This window comes from Chelmon rostratus, chromosome 14, assembly GCF_017976325.1.
Source record: "Chelmon rostratus isolate fCheRos1 chromosome 14, fCheRos1.pri, whole genome shotgun sequence".
NCBI lineage: Eukaryota > Metazoa > Chordata > Actinopteri > Chaetodontiformes > Chaetodontidae > Chelmon > Chelmon rostratus.
In genome coordinates, this window is record NC_055671.1 from 14769925 (window position 1) to 14788459 (window position 18535).

The window sequence follows — 18535 nt, forward strand, 5'->3', positions numbered from 1 at the left end:
AATAATTAAACATTAGAACCTTCATAAATACGTAGCGTTAAATATCAGGGCTGCTGTTATGGATTGCATTACAGACGTGCCTATGTTACTTATTAGGAACTCTGCACTGCCCTCTGTGGATCTGTCTAATGACCATTTCAAGCCTCTGGCAGAATTAATGCATTAAACTACTTATGACAGCCTGATTAGGAAGAAGAAATTCAAGCAGACGGAGCAGAATGTGAAGCTATAAGTGCAGATCAGTGGGTTCTCTGTCATCTTGTTCTTTATTACCAGACTTTATTTTTCCACTCCCAGCTTTGCAGTCGCCATGCTTGGGTGGTCTAGGTCTAAAATACATCAATGATGGAACGTAGGTAACCGTTAAAAGTCTAATATGAGGACATTTTTGCTTGCAAACTTGTTTTAGATAGCTCAACTCTGTGTCCCTCTCTGTGATTGCAACAAGGTTTGGATGCAGTCTCTCTTTTTATAAATATGTACTCGTTCTGAATTTGACGCCTGGGACAGGGGCGGGGTGATTGTTCCTCCAGAATTCTCCAGAATTTACAACAGGCCCATGCTCTTCACTGCGTGACATTCGAAAGTATGCAAACACTCCTTGTAATTAGTGGCTTCTTCTACCTCAGCATCGCCAGCAGGTGTTTTAAGTCGAGCCCACAACCACAATCTCCACTGACAAACACATGTTTTACAGCCCCCTTTCAACATGCCTGCCTCATGTCACCACAAGCTGTTCTGTCTTGTCGTCCCTTTTGTTTTGCTTTACTTAGATGTGACAGTTTCCTTAAACCTCCTGTAAATTTTATTTGGTATATGTTAAATTTTGTAGTGTCTTTCCACTTTTTCCTCTCTTTTCTGCTGTGAATGCTGGACACATCTAACACACCCTTAAAGCAACCCTCCTTGGATAACCCTGAATGCTCCACTATATTCACCAGCTGGTCCCTTAGCTTGTGTGTGTGCCACTTGGCTCTGGGCAGGTTGTGTACAGTGGGTTTTTAGAGCTTTTTGACTGAAACCAGCTGCCTTCCATTGGCTGAAAACAACGCTGATTACTCCCTTCACATTACACATAGTCATTTGATCCATTATTAACAAAAAATAATAATAATTATGGGAGCTTTAAAGGCACTGGGACAGACTAGCACACCTGTCTGCTGTGTGGGTTTATGTTACTGTGATGCACTTGTGATGATGGCACCTCTGGATACCCCTGCCTCTCCCAAAGCTGGTTTATGTGCTGGCAGCTGGGCAAAGCAGGGAACCGACTCATTTTCTGGCTTGCAGGAATTATATTATTGTAATTTTACTTCAACTAATGAACCTTATTTCATTCCAAGCCAGGCAATTTAAAAGTGCAAATATGTTTGATATTTAGCTCTCTAATGCAATATAAATTTAGGCTCCCAAGGTCACATATGTTTATTAGTCTTAAGCTTCTGTTTGTAACTGTTTTAATTGAATTGTCTCTTGTATTTATGAACTGTATTTATATAGTTGTTTTAATTAATTGTTTTAATTTGATCTTTAAATATCAATATTAATTTAATGTCTAAACATTCAATATTTGGTATCTTAGAAGTAATTTGACATCATTGTAGATGATTTCACTGTATTTTCATTCACTAACCTTTGTTTCATTATTCAGTTCTTAATAAGATTGTCTTTATTTTGAAGTCAGTGACAGGTCTGTGTGTCTTTCCTTTTTTTCTAGTAGCACATATTTCCTGGGGGGCAGCTCTCTGGTTGGAGTCGTTAGTCAGTCTAAATTCCTTCATCTCCCTTGGCTCTGCCACAAAACCATCTACAACTATCTCAGTGTACAGTGTTCAGAAATCATCACATATTTGGCATCTGTCTTCTCCTGTAGGGGGGGGGCAGAACACGGGTATCTTATTGTGCCTTGGCAACAAGACCCAAACATTAACAGAGACTGCAGGAATTGAAATTAGAAGACAGTTATGATCATTTTACGTGGGTTTGTGTCTTTTTTTTTCTTTTCTTTTTTTTTTTTTTTTACTTATCTTAGGTTTGCACACCATCATCTCCCTATTTGAAGTGAAACCAGTCCATCCACAATGAACGTCCCTGCATGGACAGACTGACTGAGCCACTCCACCTCACTGAGCTGCTTTAATATAAAATCATCCAGTTTTCCAACAGTGTCCAAGTTTGCCTGCAAAGTTTTATTCTCACATTTCCTCCCCTGATTGAGTTTCCTTGAGCTGCTTCCTCCACCCCTGTCCTCACACAGGGAGGGAATGACCTTCTAACGGGCAGGTGTCCTGTTGGAGAGTAGAGTAGCTGTAAAGTAAGCATCTGGTAACGGTTTATTCAGTATAAACACATGTTCACTGTACTACTGTACAGTTCAACCCCGGTGAAGCCAGTCAGATCTGGCAGACAACAACTTAACCTAAGAAACGACATTTTAGGTTATATGCACGCTCAGAGACATTAAACAGGAATCATCTGTTACCTGGTTTAATTACGGAGCTGGCAGCAGGTTGGCAGGGATCAGAGTGGCTGCATACTGAAAGGACGTCCATGTCAAACATTAGACAGATTTCACGAGGCCAGACGTGAACTACTGTATTGTGCAGAAGTGTTTTCTTCTCAGTTTACCCCACAGCAGTTCAGAGGGAGATATTAAACATTTCACTGCACACAGTGCGCACAGAGTGGGAGGGATTTGGCGTTACGAGAAGCCCAGAAGCTTATTTTTCGCACTGACGACCTCCAAGCAGGTTAATGCAGCCCTAAACATGATGTACACCACCCATAATGTTAGAAGATGCCAGGTTTCAGCGTTCATTCTTTTTTTAATAACTTCACTGGAACTTTCCATCATTGGCCACAATTATGACCTGTGGCACAAAGCAGCGTCTTTTATTTATACAAACAAGGGCTGTGAAGGGATTGGTATAAACAGGTCTGTGCTGGTAACGGTGTGTGAAGATTCATTATTGTTATATCAGCTTCACTGCAGGTTCTGCATGCTCATCAGATTCACATTTCTCCCCTCACTCTCTACCCGCTGAATAACATCCCATTTGAACAAGCCAAGAGGAGGACAAAAAAAAGTGACAGTACTTACCTACAGTCCAAGAGGGTCTGAAAACAATATAAAACACAGGTTATCACCCAGTCAGACATTATAAGTGATACATGTGCAGAGTACAAGATAATTCATTACATGCATGCATTTTATGTGCATTGGAAGTGTTTTGAGATGTTTATATATTTGCATATGCATATATTTTTTAGTGCAGGTGCAATATCTTCATGTGCCTACGAAAGGCAACATGCCATGAAAGCAGCTTAGTAGAAGAAGCAGTCCCACAAAGTTTGATGCCACAAATTTGAGTTTTGACACAGAACAGCGTATCAAAATACTTTCCCGCCTCTCTGTGCGCAGCTCAGATGCTGCAAAGGTCTGTGATCGATTGTAGAAACGCACATCCAACTTCAACACGCTCACTAAATTTCTGTGTTTTGCATCAGTTTTTTTTTTTTTTTTTATGGAACTGCTATTTGAAGATTTTAGTCCAACACTAAATTCAGTGACATAAGACATAAATTGAATGTTGCTTTCAAACACTAAAGGCTTAAATCGATAAATAGTAACTAAACATCCACCTCTCACTGTCTCATTGTCATTAGGTTAAAATGTCAGGATTAGGCATTGGTCTGATCCATGTTGATCTCTGCCTACACCTCATATTGCACCCATGTTGTGCAACGTGCAACCTTTACTTCAGGTTGCTCTGCCAAATCTGACTGGGTGTTGATTTACTTGGCAGTGAGCCATTCAATATTTGGTTTCTACGGTATGCAGTCGATCCATATAAATTAGATGCTGCATTTCTTCTCCGGGCACTCTGTGTTTGGACTTCACAACAGCTGCCAGAATCAAGCATTGCAGGTAAAGACTGCAGTTGCATGTTTCTCTTCTGTCGTTGGTTAAGTTCAGTTTTACCTGAAAGCTGTTAACCAGCTGTTGTTTATCTGATTTCAGACACTCTGCTCTCCACCATGACATCGACCTGCGTGAACATGGTTCACTCCCTCTATGAGGACGGACGTGAAGGGAGCCCCTCTAACCCCGTGAAATTTAAAGGCCAAGACTACGAGCAGCTCAAGGAAGCTCTCCTCAATCAAGAGGGGATGTTTGAGGATGAGACTTTCCCAGCGAACCTCGACTCTCTGGGAGACATTCAGGTTCTCACAGACGAGCAGCTCAGTGAAGTGGAGTGGCTTAGGCCGCGTGTAAGTTGTCTCATACGTCGTTTAAAATGATCAAATTGATGCAGTGTTGAAGAAAGAAAAGGATCATATGTCTCTGACCTTTTTTTAGGAACTTCATCCGGATGCAGCATTTATCATAGACGGGGCTTCAAGGTTTGACTTTCATCAGGGAAGAGTTGGTATGCAAACTTGAAGAACTCTTAATGTCCACCTCATCATTTGTGTTTGCAGTATGTGGTTGGCGGTAAAGCCCACTCAGAAAGCCTTTCCAGTGAAGGATTAGGTTAATTCTCTGGCAGGATTGTAATGTGGTCTGTGGTTGCCTGCAGGAAACTGCTGGTTCCTCGCATCTATTGGAGCGTTGACTTTTCATAAGTCATTGATGGCACACGTGGTGCCTCTGAATCAGAGCTTCAAGGATAACTACGCTGGGATATTTCACTTCAAGGTAAAGCAATCTTTTCTTGTCAGTCACTAAACTAAGAAGCCAAACAACCCTTTCGATCTGAAATGTGTTTTCAAGACGGAATAATTATGGAACTTCTTATTCACAACAACGCTTCGTTTCTCTTTCGAAGTTCTGGAGGTTTGGAAAGTGGGTGGATGTTGTCATCGATGACTTGTTGCCAACACGCGATAAGGTACCTGTGTCAGTTTCCTCCAGATCTGAGAAAGAGTTCTGGGCCCCCCTGCTGGAGAAGGCATATGCCAAGTACGTGATGATTCATGAACACCGTGCGCTGAAATGAAAATACACAAAAATCAGACAGCCAAGCATCTAAAAAACTCACATCACCTCTAGAAGTATTCCTTCACCCATGTCCTGTCTGTCTTTTCAGCAAATTGTTCTTGCCGTTGTATTTTTTTTGCTTCAGGGTTTGTGGGTCTTATGGAGACATGATCGCTGGAACCCCACCTGAAGCCTTCAAGGACTTCAGTGGGGGCGTCCACACGAACTACAAGCTGTCCAAAAGCCCGCCCGAGCTGTGGGATATCATGAGCAGAGCCTTAGAGTGCAGATCTTTGATGGGATGTGGGTCCTTTTCAGAGGTAAAAGACAGAATCATGTGTCATTATTTTAAGACATGGGGGTTCAGAATAGCCATCATCCACTGTATGAAATGTGTCTGTTTCAGGACAAAGGGAAAGACATCTTTGAACGGTTCGGTCTGGTGCACAGTCATGCCTTCGCTGTGACAGGAGTCAAGCTGGTTTGTACTTTACAAAGCACGTGTACGTACTATGACCTGTTTTAACCTCGACTGTGAAACATTTGATGATGTATGTGGCAGGTGGAGAGTGAGGGGAACAGAGTGAATCTGGTGAGGATCTGGAACCCGTGGGGTGAGAAAGAGTGGAACGGAGACTGGAGTGACACGTAAGGAGCAGTGAAGCTGGCATACAGTAAACCTTAATCATGTGCTGTAACTAACGCTGCAGCTTTCTTTATCAACGTCCCTGCAAAGCAACAAAGTTGATTTGTGTTACAGGTCAGAACTGTGGGATACTGTGAGTGATGAGGACCGAGACCAGTGTCTGAAAGTGCGCGACGATGGAGAATTCTGGTAAAGCAATCAAAAAAGCAAGAATCTAACATGTATGGAGTTATCATGACAGACCACATCGTTTTAGCAGCATGTACAGTTGCATTTTTTGTGTGAAATGTCACAGATAGAATAAGGTGTCAAAAAAGACAGCCTGCAGAATTAACTCTTGTATATCCAAAACATGTTGATCACTGCCTATGAATAATGTTCAACATCTCCCAGCATGCAACAGAAGAATCAGTCAGTTCAGGATTCACGAGTGTAACTGGGCTGTTTTGTCTCATTTTGCTGTTATAGGATATTATATGTTGTGGGCAGATAGTAGTGGTTATGTTCAAATTAAGAATAACTATTTAACTGTTAAAGCACTTCTATCAAGGGCAGTGTTAGCTCCTGCTGAAACTCAGTGGGTGCTGGATCTGTACTTCTGGCCTACCACAGTTAGAGACCTTGAATGAACCATTTCTCAGGCAGCTATGCAGCAGTTTGGTCACCACTCAGTAGGATTCAATTTTAGAAATGTCCCTTTGGAAAACATTGGCGGATGGGCGGACAGACAGATGAAAGGACAGGTGAACATCCCTAGAGCTAGCTAGATCTGGTGTGAGTCAGTTTTATTGGGGCGGCAGGCAGCACTGACCCGTGTTGACCCCTTGGTCAGCGTTCAAGAACTGACGTGCTGCAGGTCCAGAAATGTCCCATGTTCCTGACTAAGCTTATCACTGAAGGCTTGATTCTTATTTACCACTGTTTCAGGATGAAGGTGGAGGACTTCTGCACCTATTTTGATGAAATGGACATCTGTTGTGACAGCCCCAACTTTGTGGATGGCGATGAATGCCAGTGGAATTGTTCACTTAAAGACGGCCGCTGGGAGGAAGGAATATCTGCTGGGGGCTGCATGAGTGATGCAGGTGGGGTTTGATTTTTCCTATGTTTCAAACTTATTGTTTTATGCAGCGCAGCTCCTGCCCGCTGAAAATACCCCCCCAAATAACACATGTCACCACCTCACACTTTTCCTCAGAGGAGTTTTGGACAAATCCACAGTATCGTCTCAAAGTGAAGGCGCTGGAGGAGTGGAGCGAAGGAGACAAGAACGTCTTACTGTCCCTGCTGCAGAAGCCTGATGAAGAATATCGCAGCAAAGTTGAATATCACCACATCGGGTTCTTGATCTACAAGGTCAGTGATGTGTTATGTTCGTCTGTTCCTGACCTGTGTGTTAGCATATGCCCATGGTCAGTATGTGATTTGTGAAGTTTTAATGAGGGGCATGGTCCCATGGGAGCCCCTAACCCAAACTCCTGAACAAAACATGTAAAGTAAAAACTACAGGAGACAAAATAAAGGAAAAACTTGATTAAATTTAACTTAAATAAATGTAAAATTGTACCCTGTAGCATAAAAGTGCTGAGCAGGCCCAGCTGATTCTGATTTAGCAAGACTTCAATCAAAAAGGCAGATAAAGGATCAATGAGTCAGGCAGACCGGACCAGCATGTTCAACAAAACAACCCCTCTGCCCCTGCTGGGGATGGGTCAAATCACCTTCTGCACATGGTCATTCTGTAACATTTTTGTTGCATATCACTGTGTGAATAGCAAAACCATCTAACCTGATATCCTCATCCTTCATTCTCAACAGGTGCCATCAGAGGTAAACCATATTTTCTATATATATAATGATCTATGGTATACATATCGCATAAATTCAGTATAAATGCCCCATTTAAAATCTTTGCAGGCACCCAAAGGGCACCTCTCATCTTCAGTGCTCCAATATGAGGAGCCTGTACTGATGAGCGACTTTGAACCGGCAAGAGAACTGATCGAGTTTCACAGTTTGGCGCCGGGGGAGTATGTGATCATTCCCTGCACGTATGACCCCAACAAAACGGCAAGCTTTGTCATCACAATCTACTCCAAGGCAGAGGCTGAGATAGAGTGACGACACCTGATGAGAAACGGCTGATTCTTATCAGGGTGCTGGAGCAATTTATAATGATCATTAAAGGCCATTTGCAACCTGCTGGTAGACGCTGACCTACTTAACCGTAACACTAGAGCTGTTTCTAATGGATCTGTTCCTTTTTGTTTGTATCATGCACAAGGATGCACATGCATGTAAAACATCCTGCCGGTGGCTTCTCACTATTGCATTTATCTACAGGTGGCTGTAACGCACCAAACAGCAGCATCTATAGTCCGTCCCTGAGGGTGTGGGAGGTACCACTTATAATGGAAAGGTAGTTTTAGTTCCTACATACTGTATATACATTAATGTCACCTTTGGTTTAAAATGGACTTCATTATGTATCTTGGAAGTTCAAAAAGAAGTTGCACCACTTGTTTCAACGATCAGGCTGTTTTTGTGCTTTATTACAATATACCAAACATTTAATCAGTCTGCTTTTTACAAAAATGTCTTTCAACAAACATCTTCAGACCAGTGTGTGAGTCCTCTTGTCATCTGAAGAAGAGAGAGCTACATTAATGTTGGAATAAAAGAAAATGTATTCAGGGTTGAATAAAACTGCTTAGAAAATCCAGTCTACTTGTTGTTCATGCCATCTCCGCTGTTACGAGGTTAGCAAACACTGGGTGGATAAAGATCAGCTGATCTCAGATTACAGTGCAAACCACTGATAAGACAGTGGGTGCATTACATCTGACATTGCCCTCTGTTAACCCCTTTTCATTTATATATAAGAGCACTATGCTTTACAAAGCAGCTTCTGTAACAGGTTTACTATCATCAGTTTAAATGCACAATCTTTACATTTACTGCTGCAATGACCCAGTTTATCCTGCAGGGGTCATCCTGAGCAGGCCCTTTGAGGTGCCTTTCTGAATGACATATCCAAAGTGCAGATATTTGACTAGTCCTCTTGTTAAAGGACACTCTCATTGTCATTTTCATCTTACAAATGAATCACAACTGTCTTACCACATGTAGCTTTGCAGGTATAACAGTCATTGCAACCACTGGATCCAAATCTGAAGGATAAGGAAGGAAGTTAGTAAGCAGATTAATCCATGCAGGTGTTGTGTGATGTTGTCATTTAATGTTCAGAAAACCGAGAGTCAACACTAAACAATCTGCCGGTAATTCCAGCTATTTTCAGTTTAGATTTCATCATAACAATGGATGACTGGCATTTGTGTGCAATGGTTTAAAAGCTACCTGTTAAATTCCCCCAACAGCAGACTTCAGGGGACAGGATCCGACTGGCAGAAAGACACCTGTAATTACACAAACGAAAAAATTAGAAAAGACAAATGTAGTTTCAAAACCAATGTTCTTGAGGTGAAGCTTTAAAAGACTCAGAAAAGTGGATTTGAAACAATCGTCAGTTGTCGCATCTGACGGCACTTCCTATTCCAGGCTTTCATCACTGACAAAGCTACACAGGGATCCAATAAGCTTTTCAATTAACTCACCTCATAACAAGTCTCTCTTCAGAGGAATCTCCTTCAGCAACCAGCTCAACCTAAAGAAACAACAAAATTCAACATGGTGAAAAACATGAACTGATCCAAGTCAATTTGAGATGAAATGTTTCTGCAATTGTGTTCAGAAAACCAATAATCACCACTGAACAATCTGCCGGTAATTCCAGCTATTTCAGTTTAAGTTTCATCACAACAGAAGCAGCCAGTTGCTTTTTATGACAGATAATGCAAATTCACCTGCTGGAAGCAAATGGTCTTCAGTATGCTGGTTTAGTTGGGAGCATGCACAGAGTTGCATGGAAACTTCGAAGGAAAAATAAACAACATTAGATAATCAGCAGAGAAGGGTAACTTAACAAGAGAAACACTGTAGATTAGATTGTCACTTGTCACATCTGATGGCACTTCCTACTGAAAGTTTTCATCAATGCAAAGCTTCATACAGAAATTACCACTGAGGATGTGTTAACTTACCCATCATTCAGACCTGTGGTCATCAACAGGCTTATTTTCCTGGTATCAACATCTTATGTCAGTTTTTTCAGCTACAGGGAAAAAGGGAATGATTTGTTAAGTTACACTTAAAGTTCATTTACTGTGACAACAGATGAATCAACTAATGTTCAGAAAACCGAGAGTCACCACTGAGCAATCTGCCGGTAATTCCAGCTATTTCAGTTTAGATTTCATCAACACACTTAAAGGCTACAGCACATTTTATGAGTACAAGTGCATTATTAAACCAACCCGAGTATTGACTTTCCATCATCTAGACCAGGCCGGATCTGAGCAGTCTTAAAGAAAAAAAAACAAAAAATTACTTCCATTAACAGTGAGAAGTTCAGGCATCATCACTGAGAATCGCCTACAGTTTGAGGCTCAGAACAGTGAGTATGAAACATCGTCAGTTGTCGCATCAGACGGCACTTCCTATTCACAGATTTCATCACTGACACGAGTGCTTTGAGACATCAGATCTTTGGGTTCACTGTCACTCACCTCCCACAGACATGAGACCCCCATATATCCAATATGGGATCTGAACTCTAGCAAAGAGCTGCCAGGGTGAAGTCCACCTGAGGAAACAAGACATTTAGCGTTTAGAAAAAAGTTAACAGCATGGCGAACTGGCACCAGATGCTGGCATTATATCCAATATTAGTAATAATGAAAAGCTTGTGAAAGACATTTAAGACATAATTTGACATCTTATTAGGATTGCTGTGATTAAATGCCAAATTTCTGATTTAACTCGATGGAAGACGGTCCATTTCAGTTCAGCAATAACAACATTTCTGGTAATTTTTCTTGCAAAATATTCTCAGAAAGCAGCAAGTCACCCTTAAATTTAAACACATGGCTGTGATAATGATATCTAAAAATTTTGTTTATTTAACATTGACAAAAACATCCTTAAGTCTGACATTAGAAGCGCATGTGTCTTCCCCGACTTACAGGTTAAAAAGTTCAGTTTTTGCAGTGATGTTGAAACAATAAACTCTAACAGCGCGGCGAAAAGAAAGAGACCGGACTGAAACTCACTTGTCTTTCGTCTTGTCCATCTTTCAGTCTTCCCCACGTGTCTGCTTGAGGCCCGTCAGGACAGAGCTAATGTTGCTCTTTAGCTAGCTGATATCACGTTTTACCTTACGCAATAAACTATCACTAAAATAACCATTAGTTTTAAGTTAGTACTGTGGGCCTCTATTTACTGTCCACTCCTAACATGTTATAGGAAAAAATGTCAAGGGCCGACACGTCTACTCAACCGACAAACGAAGTCAAAAGAGGCAGAAACATTGCAGACGAAGACCTTATATGCTAACGGCGCAGGAATATGACGTCACTTATTCTTATTTGTTTTTAGGCGCGAGACAGACAGACAGTAAAATCCCTCTGTCGCCGCCTGCTGTACCGGAGTGCAAACATCATGACTTCAAGTTGAGTTTTTGTATTAATTTAGTCTGTGTAAAGAAAAATGTAAATGTAATTGCTAATTATCTAAAATTTTGACTTTCTTTAAATGACTCCTCCGCTTTCTTTATCGTATGATCTGAGAGTCCAATAAAGTTGCAGTGAGGGACAAAAACAATTGTCTTTTTGTTGTTGTTTATATTAACGTGTCCTGAGGATACCTAAGTAAATTCATACTTCAGAGGTGGAAGAAGTACTCAAGTTTAAGTACAAGTAGAAATACCACAGTGTAGACCTATTCTGTTAACCTACAAGTAAATTTTGCTCAAGTAAGAACGAAAGTATTGGCATGAAAATATTCTGAAAGTACCAAAAGTAAAAATCATAATACTCAATATGCAGAATGACCTCGTTATTATATAAATACCATATCGCAAGATTATAGTTATTGACGTGTGTGCATCATATGATGCATCAGAATGTATTAGCTGATTATTGCTTGTAGTTATAGTTTATATTGATCTAAATCTGCAAAACAAACAAAAACAGTAGCTATAGCTGCCTAAGAAAATATAGTGGAGTAAGGAGTACAATATTTACCTCTCAACTGTAGTGCAACTGTTGTAGAGAAGGCGTATAAAGTAGCATCAAATGAAAATACTCAAGTACAAGTACCTCAAAACTGTACTACGAACAGTACTTGAGTAAATGTGTTACCTCCCCTTGTGTTTCACCTCCTCACTAGTTAATGAAAATGTAGCCACTTGTTATTTACGGCAACATAAATATTAACCATGAGTAAGTTAGAGTACATTGCGGCCGCAGGGTGGCGCTGTTTGACAGGATACTCGCTGGTTTCCTTCACTAATTACACGGAGACTCTCTTTAAGTGCGTGTCCGTCTGTCTGGAGACTCGGTTGGTTCCTGCGAGCCTCATTTCTCCACAGACTTTGGACATCACATCCCATCACACCTCTAGAGCCAGAGCACGTTTTCTTCAGCATTTACTGTCCAGCAGTTTCAGGTAAAACTGTTAAACTTACTCAAACCTTTAATTCTGTATGTGGACTGTTTGTGTTTCACACAAAGTTTCCTTTTTTCCTCTGCATCAGTCTCAAATACACTCTGTATCTGTCACACCTTCCTGAAACCTTGACCCAAACTGTCCTCATCCTCTACATTTTCCTGGGGTGTTGATCATGGTCTTCACTGCAAACTGCTTCAGTTTAGATGGAAAAGCAAAGAAAATCTGCTTCACTGCATATTATTGGAACCAACGTTTTCACTTTCTGACATTTGCTCTATTTTCAGGAGAAGTTGGAAGATATAATTGTGTCCATCCCTAAAGAAAGTAACGTGTGTGTGTGTGTGTTTGCTGTCAGTGAGAGTGGCAGCTTGAAGGTGTGTGTGTGTATGTGTGTTGATCTGCTGCAGCATGTTGCACCCTGTGAAGAAGGATCGGATCATTACTCAGCTCCCGAGGGTTAGTGACACAGACACACACACACACACACACACACACACACACACACACACACACACTTCTGGAGACTTTAGACATTAATTTCCTAGAAACTCATCCTAACTTACCACTGAACCACTCTTTTTGTCCCCATTTGGACAATCCTTTTCCAGTTAACAGGCCTCATGTCTGAAATGCATCCTTGAAAGTCATCAGAAACAACACAAACACACACACACAAACACACGGTTAGCTAACTGTGTTACTATTGATGACGAGGCTGTTAGCAGTCTCAAATGCTGCTCTTTGCTTCTCTGCAAGTTTACAAAATGCGGTTGTCTTCAGAAAACCTCGTAACTGCAGTCTTGATGATACTGTTGTTTGAACTCACATTTGGAGGCTGTTGATGTTCCTCTTTGAGCTCAGACAGTTTCACCACCCGAATGAAGCCCAGCTACACTTTGGAAAGTTAAATGAAAGCTTCCTGTGTCCCTTTCTTTACAGTGTTTCAGTCCAAATGCAGCGCTGCACACCAAAGATGGCTTCCACCCACAGGTGAAGGCCATGTGCCAGGTGCAGAAGACCGGCACAGTGAGGTGAGCTCACAGGGGTGGTTAATAAGACAACGCGCGCTGCCTCTGCACTCTCTGTGATATGTTTAAATTAAATGAATTAACTAGGGGCCTTTAAATCATGCCATGTCTGCTGTCAGCTGACAGCCATCAACTGCACCCATCACATCTGACTGCAAGATATTTAAAGGACGAGGCTGGAGATTCTTTCAACAAATCACATTAAAAGACCAAAAAGCTGAAAAAAAACTGAATCCAGCTTCCCTCTAACCTGACGCACCAGATGGTTTGTAACACAGAACCATCTGCGAAGTCGTCCGTGGCAACTACTTGGCATCTGATTGGATAAGCCATCCGTCTGTTGCTGTCTATCACAGGCTAACTTCAACCAATCAGATTAACAAACCATATGAGTAGTAGGAAAACGTCTTTTCCATCAAGAAAAGCCTTCAGTGCTGTTTTTTTTGCATCTTTGGGTGAAAAAATTGCCTCAAACTCTACTATAACTGATGCTATAGCAGCATCTACGCTAACCAATGAACAGTCGCTTCTCTCGCTGCTCCTCACAGGAGGCAGATTGATCACGAACAACTGTGACTGGATGGTTTCTCAGGTCTGAATCCAGCTTCCCTGCAAGGTCCGATCATAAATATGTAGTTCCACTTTTAAAAAAGGCTCATTGGATTCCTAAATCAGCAGGGCACTGCAGTATTTAGCACATGTTACTCAAACAGGAGTCATTTGTTCATTTGTTGGGGACTATATTCAGCTGCGTAGGAATACACATCTGGTGCTCTTGTGAGCTGACTACAACTACAGCGCTGATGTCCATCGTAATGAAAGAACACGTCACCCAGTGCAACTGGTGTAATAATATTTGTTAATAGGATCAATTAATTGTTGGTTACAGTCTCTTTGTGAGATTTGTTGAGCTTGAGAAAGATATAGAATATCACGAGACTCATCCTTATCCTGCTTTACTTCTGCTCCTTTTCCAAGCAGCCGTGATGAACGTTTAGTAGAAGATAAGCCGGCAAAGTTACCACTTTGCAGCGACAGACCTCTACTGTAATTCTCATGAATAACTTGTGACTCATACATATATAAAATAAGCAGAGGTAGATCTGGAGCAGGTTATTTATGTATAACGTGTAGAAACACAGTTATTAACTCACAATCAGATATATGGAAAAAAAAAACAACAACAACAAATGAATGTGTGCCTCATTCACACAAAGTAAATTGACGGAAAGCAAACTCTTAGTGCATTTATTGAATTAAAATGACAGAGCAAGTCACTGCTGTGCTTTTTTAAGATAGCAAATGAATGTCAAAGCCCAGCATGAGCAGATAATCATCCTTTTAAAAGGCTTAAGGGGGCTAATTTCCCTTAATTCGTGACATCAGTGGAGAGGCTGCTTAAACCTAAACTAATTAAGTAATTAACATGATTCATCTTTAATGCAAGAGCAGACTGAGGTCCACGAAGGGCTCAGCGCATTGAAGTTTAAAGTTTCTTGTCTGAGAGTATAAAAGTTTTGAGTTCATCGGCTCCTGCAGGCTGCCTGCATGTTGCTGATCATGTTGTTGTGTTGTTGCGCTGCTGTTGACTGACAGCCTTGGCTTTCTGTTTCCAGCTTCAATATCGCCAAGGTCATCGTGGTGGGAGATGTCGCAGTTGGGAAGACGTGTCTGATCAGCAGGTAAAACGCAGTGATGAATGATTAGATCAGTCAGAGGATCGTGTGGCAGATTTTTTTATTCTGTGCTGGTCAGATTTGAACAAAGGCTTTATTCCTTGTTGGCATGTTTCGTCTGTAGCTGCAGTTCAGTTAAGTTTTCTTCCATAAAAACATGACTGAACCTGAATCATAAATATATAAATCAATGACCTTTATACATGTTAGATGACTAAATCAGATTACAAAAAAAAATTTATTGATCCCCATAAGGACATCGCTTCGTTGCAGTACTAGTTGCTCAACAAGGAGTTAGAGAAAAGGATAAAATACTTAAAAGGGTAAAAAACTACAAAGCTACAAACTACTATAAAGATAACACAGCCATGATAATAATCGTAATAATAATAGTAATAATGATGTAGAAAATAGAAAATTGTCAGTTTTCTTTGGGAAAAGTCCAAATCATCATTAAGGGTTTAACTGAGCTGCTTCTGCTGTAATAATATCGCCGATCTCTTTTTCTTGTCAGGTTCCGTAAAGGTGTGTTTGATAAGAACTACAAAGCGACCATAGGGGTGGATTTTGAGATGGAGCGTTTCGAGGTGCTCGGTGTTCCCTTCAGCTTACAGCTGTGAGTATGCTGCCTACCACGCAGAACCTCTCGGCTCATAGACTGAGCCCTGAACAAACTCATTCACTGACTGCGCTGACTCTCATCAGGGTAAAAACCCTCAGTGAGCTCTCATTAACGCTGCCTGGCACTCATTTGATCATATACAACGTCTGAACGATCAACATGTAAACAAAGTCACGGTTAGATCATTTTGAGGCTGTACATCAACCTCCAGATTTGATTAGCTTGTTATTAAAATCTTCAGTGAGTTAATGTGATTTTAAGGCTATTATCCCAGAGAGACTTCTTTTTAATGAGAATTAGTGAGGTCGACACCAAAGGTCAGCGAACCTTCACGTCACTGACATCAGTCGGATCCATCCTCTGGGAACCATGAATGGATAAAATCTAGATAAGATTAAATAAAGCTGATCATTGTTGACGAAGGCTTACTTGTTAAATGTAGCTTAAAGTGATTCCCACTCGCTGCATGTTAGCTTTGACAACCATCACGGCCGCATCCTGCAGCTCCTCTCTCTTCCTCTCGTCCTCTACAGCGAGGACAGTTAAAGCTGAACTGATCTGTTTCAGGTGGGACACAGCAGGTCAGGAGCGCTTCAAATGCATCGCTTCGACATATTACAGAGGCGCCCAGGGTGAGTTTGTCTCGGCCTCTGCCGTCACACCTTTTACCTTTGACTAAAGTAAATGAACCGCGTTGACTCACAGTCTACTTCCCATAATGCTCTTTGCTTGTGTTTGTTGTTTTGTTCATCATCTTTGTCTGTTCATGTTCCTCCAGCCATTATTGTGGTGTTTGACTTAAGCAGTGTGAGCTCTTTAGCACATGCCAGGTAAAGTACACCCCATTATGATCCAATTATAACATTAAAATGCCATTTGGAGACTGACAAGTGTGTGTGTGTGTGTGTGTGTGTGTGTAGGCAGTGGCTGGAGGACGCCATGAAAGAAAATGACCCATCCAGTGTTTTACTGTTCCTTGTTGGTACCAAGAAGGACCTCAGTGTGGGTGAAATTGTGCAAAATTAATTAGAAATTAGAAAATTAATTGGAAAATTAACAAGGAACAATTTTGCTAATTGATTAAATTGGAGGATTTGCGGCTTTTCCTGGTTTTCTATCATTGTGGATTGAATGTGTTTGGGTTTTTGTTGCCTCAATGACCAATAAAAATAAATAATCAGTAGATAAATAGTAAAGAAGTGATGGAAAAGAACCATTAGATGCAACCATGAAGATAAAGCTAGTTATCAATACATTGATAAAAATGTGCCAAATTCTGGATGAGGTATTCCTGTGAAAGGCCAGTGTTCATGTTAATTAGTTAATTTTCCTTTAGTTTATGATCAGCCTCATCTTATAGTGACCAGTGGATTGAAGCTTGTTTGCTTCACCACTTCCCTCCACTCCCCTGATCCCGTTCACTTCCCTTCACTGCGTTTCCCTCCCCAGTCTCCGGATCAGCTGTCTCACATTGAGCAGGAAGCCATCAGACTCTCCGAGGAAATCAAAGCAGAGTACTGGGCCGTGTCTGCAAAGTCGGGTGGGAGTCAAACACACGTTAACACGAACAAATCCTCTTCTCCCGCTCTTCGCTTCCTGTCTAATCCTCCCTTTGTCTCGCTAAACTCCCGTCTCTTCATTGTTCCAGGAGACGGTGTGAGGGATTTCTTCTTCCGTGTGGCATCTCTGACTTTTGAGGCCAACGTTTTGTCTGAGCTCGAGAAAAGTGGCTCGAGGCACGTCGGCGACATCATCAGTGAGTCAGTTTGCTCAGTAAAGTCTCATGATTAAGAAGCCGGCGTCACATTCAGCTATCCCTTTGATTCACTGGCCAATTAATCAGCTCCTCAGTTTCTGGGAACAGCTATGTCGACAGCCTAGATTTCAGGTTTATGTTTTACACCGCCACACTCACTCCAAGTCCAGTTGTTCCTACTGAAGATGCAAAAAAGGTCACAAATATGCAGTAGTTTGATTTTGAAGCGATGCTAACACTACTTAAACAGTAAAAGCTGCATTCAGTGTTTCCTCCCACATTCATTGCACTAAAGGAACATCTCACAGCACAACAGTGCGGCTCACATTTAGATGCATGTAAAAGCTGCTTGATTTCTATTTGCGTTCCCCACAGGGCTCACGGACAGCAGCGAGGCCAATCAAGCGCCCACCAAGAGGAAGCCCGACTGCTGCTGACGACCTGGACGCCGGACTGGATACGCTGCATCGACTACACAGCCGCACAAAACGGCCCACTGAAGGAGAAAATTAAACTGATACATGGACTCAGCACACTCAGTGTGGAGATCTGGAAGTTGCAGGTTTGACATAATGAGGGCTGAGTTGAGGCTGTAAACAATCAGTCAGCACAATGACCAGCTTAGTGTCCTCTCAGGAATGTTTGCACTGCTGGCCGGCGGTACAACAAGTAGAGCTTTGTGATATGCTTGTTAACATCCATCAGAACAGAAAGATTATTTTCCTCCAGAGCATTTCTTAAACTACACTTTGTTGACGCTTTTGCGAACACGTGTCCGTCTGTCTGAGGCGACATTTTTCCCTGATACTGGACAAAATTGTATTTTTTATTTTTGGTTTCCTCAGTCCTCACTGGTTTACTGTCATGTGTCTGTGCCGCTAATGTGATGCATACGCCGGCTCCCATGACCACGGTCAAACCCACAAACTGACATCAGGGTTCTCATGATCTCAAAAATGGAGGGATTGTTTTCAGGAGCAGCAAATTGATTTCTTCACTCTGTAAAGTCAGACAGGAAGGAGGAATGTGTGTTTTCATGAGCCTGCTTTTGTTCTGTCGCCTCCTATTAAACATAGATCTACTTTTATTACAGCTCATAGGTGATTCATTGTAAATAAACTGGTTTTCATCACTGTCTTGTTCTTCTGTTGATGTGCAGAAGTTAGATCATGAAAAACAAGCTTAAAGGTTGGAAAAATTCTTCACATTCTGTTCCAGCTAATCATATTTCTACCATTAAGAAAAGCAAGAATGCAAAC

General features: G+C 41.5%; 1 protein-coding gene, 1 long non-coding RNA gene, 6 other non-coding genes and 1 pseudogene across 8 annotated transcripts; 2 read left to right on the plus strand and 7 right to left on the minus strand.

The window, feature by feature from the left end:
• The first annotated feature begins 4059 nt into the window (after positions 1–4059).
• Positions 4060–7748, plus strand: LOC121617579 (calpain-2 catalytic subunit-like). The gene is made up of 12 exons (XM_041952771.1): positions 4060–4272; positions 4361–4430; positions 4581–4699; positions 4830–4963; positions 5127–5301; positions 5388–5462; positions 5544–5629; positions 5742–5816; positions 6555–6712; positions 6826–6983; positions 7446–7457; positions 7545–7748. Exons 1-12 carry the CDS (start codon positions 4060–4062, stop codon positions 7746–7748), a joined length of 1479 nt encoding a protein of 492 aa, XP_041808705.1.
• Positions 7749–8149: 401 nt separating this feature from the next.
• LOC121617145 lies at positions 8150–11064 on the minus strand. The gene is made up of 9 exons (XR_006007385.1): positions 10796–11064; positions 10253–10329; positions 10001–10047; positions 9728–9798; positions 9491–9556; positions 9242–9291; positions 8985–9043; positions 8748–8797; positions 8150–8270 (listed from the first exon to the last, which is right to left on the minus strand). It is a non-coding gene; the product is annotated as an uncharacterized LOC121617145 (long non-coding RNA).
• Positions 8868–8942, minus strand: LOC121617860. The gene has a single exon (XR_006007419.1). It is a non-coding gene; the product is annotated as a small nucleolar RNA SNORD65 (small nucleolar RNA).
• On the minus strand, positions 9123–9200 carry LOC121617866. Its single transcript, XR_006007423.1, has one exon. It is a non-coding gene; the product is annotated as a small nucleolar RNA SNORD49 (small nucleolar RNA).
• On the minus strand, positions 9373–9446 carry LOC121617862. Its single transcript, XR_006007421.1, has one exon. It is a non-coding gene; the product is annotated as a small nucleolar RNA SNORD65 (small nucleolar RNA).
• Positions 9616–9685, minus strand: LOC121617857. Its single transcript, XR_006007416.1, has one exon. It is a non-coding gene; the product is annotated as a small nucleolar RNA SNORD49 (small nucleolar RNA).
• On the minus strand, positions 9875–9948 carry LOC121617861. The gene has a single exon (XR_006007420.1). It is a non-coding gene; the product is annotated as a small nucleolar RNA SNORD65 (small nucleolar RNA).
• LOC121617865 lies at positions 10136–10207 on the minus strand. The gene has a single exon (XR_006007422.1). It is a non-coding gene; the product is annotated as a small nucleolar RNA SNORD49 (small nucleolar RNA).
• A 1302-nt stretch (positions 11065–12366) lies between the features above and the next one.
• Positions 12367–17713, plus strand: LOC121617580 (annotated as a pseudogene).
• The last annotated feature ends 822 nt before the right edge of the window (positions 17714–18535 follow it).

What these genes read in the sequence shown, in the direction of transcription:
- LOC121617579 (XM_041952771.1), top strand. Translation starts at nt 4,060, where the DNA reads ATGGTTCACTCCCTCTATGAGGACGGACGTGAAGGGAGCCCCTCTAAC. An exon ending in TGGAGTGGCTTAGGCCGCGT is followed by an intron (nt 4,273 to 4,360) that starts GTAAGTTGTCTC and finishes ACCTTTTTTTAG; the next exon opens with GAACTTCATCCGGATGCAGC. An exon ending in GGGCTGCATGAGTGATGCAG is followed by an intron (nt 6,713 to 6,825) that starts GTGGGGTTTGAT and finishes ACTTTTCCTCAG; the next exon opens with AGGAGTTTTGGACAAATCCA.